General features: G+C 38.5%; 1 protein-coding gene across 1 annotated transcript in view; it reads right to left on the reverse strand.

The window, feature by feature from the left end:
* Positions 1-2,500, reverse strand: part of LOC137976353 (flavin-containing monooxygenase 5-like) — a 6,616-nt gene that overhangs the window by 2,168 nt on the left and 1,948 nt on the right. The window contains exon 3 of the mRNA XM_068823693.1: positions 1-919. This exon is cut by the window's left edge and continues 2,168 nt beyond it. Within this exon, the coding sequence (XP_068679794.1) occupies positions 596-919 (324 nt within the window). The 3' untranslated portion in view covers positions 1-595. The remainder of the gene's footprint in view (positions 920-2,500) is intronic.

Below are 2,500 nucleotides of genomic sequence, written 5' to 3' on the forward strand. Positions count from 1 at the left end.
AGGGAAATGGGAAAATGTGTTTTCACTCACCTTCGAGCACATGATCACAATAGTCGCACGCGTCATGCAAGTTTGTCTAATGACATCAGACATCAAAACACGTGCTTTCATTGGTCCCTACTAAAATGTCCAGGGAATCTGACATTACACTACGTAGCCTTACAGTACACTTTTCACACAACGATCGAGAATTTTTCTGCCTGCTGCAATACTTCGTGCGGCATTAAGAGCTGGCCGCCTCGCAAGCCTCGCGTTTTCGGTCGGCTTGCTCGTTGGCAACAATACCAGTATAATGTACTAGCCTTGAACTATTTTCGTTATTTCCGGTCTTTAGTGTAATGCTACTTGTATTACCTTTGAATTTGCAATAAAGGTCAGGCTTGCAGCGGTCAGCTTGACATGGCTACCAGCGGTGTGTGAGATCAGTGAATTATTTAAATATTAGATTATTTAAATATGAGGCGCCATGGACAGCGATATATGGATATGAGCGCTATATAAAGTTATAATAAGTTATTATTATTATTATAGTTATTATTTTACTGAATTTTTCTTAGCCAACAATACAGCCAATTTCTATTTCGCTTTTTCCCCTTTAAGTTGCTGCCATTAACATGTAAATGATTATTGCAACAATAAGCAAAATTGGAAGCCACAAATAACTTCCCAGTTTGGTTCCTTTGTCAATGGTGCCTGTTTTTCTTGTCCTCAGAGGGCAAAGTTTGCTCTCCTGAACCCCCATGATAACGTCCCTGGCTCCTTTCCATGAGCTTGAGCTTGTTAGTCTGAACTGGGCTGGAATGCATGGACCAAAAAAGCAACTGAAGGCAAGCTTTGGATCTGTTCTAAGCATATGCCAAAGATTAGGTCTTGCACCAATAAGGTCAGCAAGTTCATCACAGTAGCTAACCAAGTTGACCTGTGGACAAACAATGACATGTCATGTTCTTTATTGCCTTGAATTAGTCGCACAATTCCATAGCTGTTTTGTCTAATATTGTTATCCAATGTATCAGACCACTGAAGTTGTAATAATTATCGTAGCTGACCAGCCAAAAATACCATAATGCTCTTTGTTTGCCCCTCTGAATTTTGCATAAGCATTGTTTTTATTTATTTTTCTCTTGGGACTTATAATGGTCCTAGCAGAAACTGGAAACAATGCTTATGCAAAATAATTTTGGAGGGACAAACAAAGAGTACCGGTATTATTGCATTTTTGATATTATTGGCTAATAAAGCTCACTGTTACAGCTTTAAAATATTTTGAAGCAATCACTGTAAAACAGCAGGAACTGAATCAGAAATGCAGGCCATCACATTGATAACAAAATTACCGGTAACAATAATATTCATTCAAACAAAGGCCCTTCCTCTTTCAAAGAATTTTTCTTTTTGGCTTGGTTTGTAGTTTTGCTACTCGGCTTAAATGATTAGTTATTTTTGTTAATTGTGTGATTTCCTGCATTTCTAGACCTTTCTTTAAAGGACCTAGTTACCCACTTTAAATTGAGCACCCACAACACTTTAGTCGCCAGTTTCGGAATAAATTTATTATCACTTCTGGAAAGTGGAGAAACAATTTCTTGAACTACATTGCATTTTACAGATTCAGCAGCCATTTTGAAATCCAAATAGCTATTATGGGGTTTTAAGGGGGCAAATTGGTATGCATGTGCTGAATCCCATAATAGCTATTAAAAACAATAGATTTCAAAATGGCCGTCATATCTGTAAAATGGTCTCAGAGGCACACAGGCGAACATTTGAATACTGATCTATATCACAGTCTTTAAAAGCTGTTATCTTTATCTTTTTCGGTGTTGGGCGATAGGGTGTGAGGGGTGGGGGTAGGGGATCAAGGGTACCGTACCTGAAACAACCCAAACCTTTACAAAAATGCTAACCATAGGCCTTAACATTATCTAAAGCATAGTGTTTAGGCTTAAGGTTAGCATTAATTTTTTGAAAAGGTCTGGGTTGTTTCAGCTATGGTACCCTTCACCCCTTACCCCATCCCTTACTTCCCCCAGTCATGCTGCTCCCCTTTAACCCTTTTAATCCTGAGAGCAAGACTTACAGATTTTACTGTCTAGCACCAGACAATTTTACTTGTCAATGGGGGCAACTGCAGGGATGAATGGGTTATATTAATTTTACATTGTAGAGTTAATTTAAATTTTAAAATATCAACAGTTTCCTGGCCTCTTGTTTTTAAATTATATACTGTATATCTTAGGTGGCTGAGTTACAGTACCCTCCTCCTGAGACGTTCCTTCTGCTTGGCACCCACTTCGTCTTCAAAATATTTTTTTTGATTGGGTAAAAGACACTCTACCCAAACTAAAGGAACCACTGGTGCCCTAAGCTCAGTGTGAGGGACACCAACAAAAATATAAGGATTTGTATGGAAATCCCGATAAAGGACCTGAGAAGATAAGTTTTTATGAGAAAAATCCCAATTAAAAAGCCTAACCTCATTGCCATTGGGGGTCTCGTC

Source organism: Montipora foliosa, chromosome 11, assembly GCF_036669935.1.
Source record: "Montipora foliosa isolate CH-2021 chromosome 11, ASM3666993v2, whole genome shotgun sequence".
Classification (NCBI taxonomy): Eukaryota; Metazoa; Cnidaria; class Anthozoa; order Scleractinia; family Acroporidae; genus Montipora; species Montipora foliosa.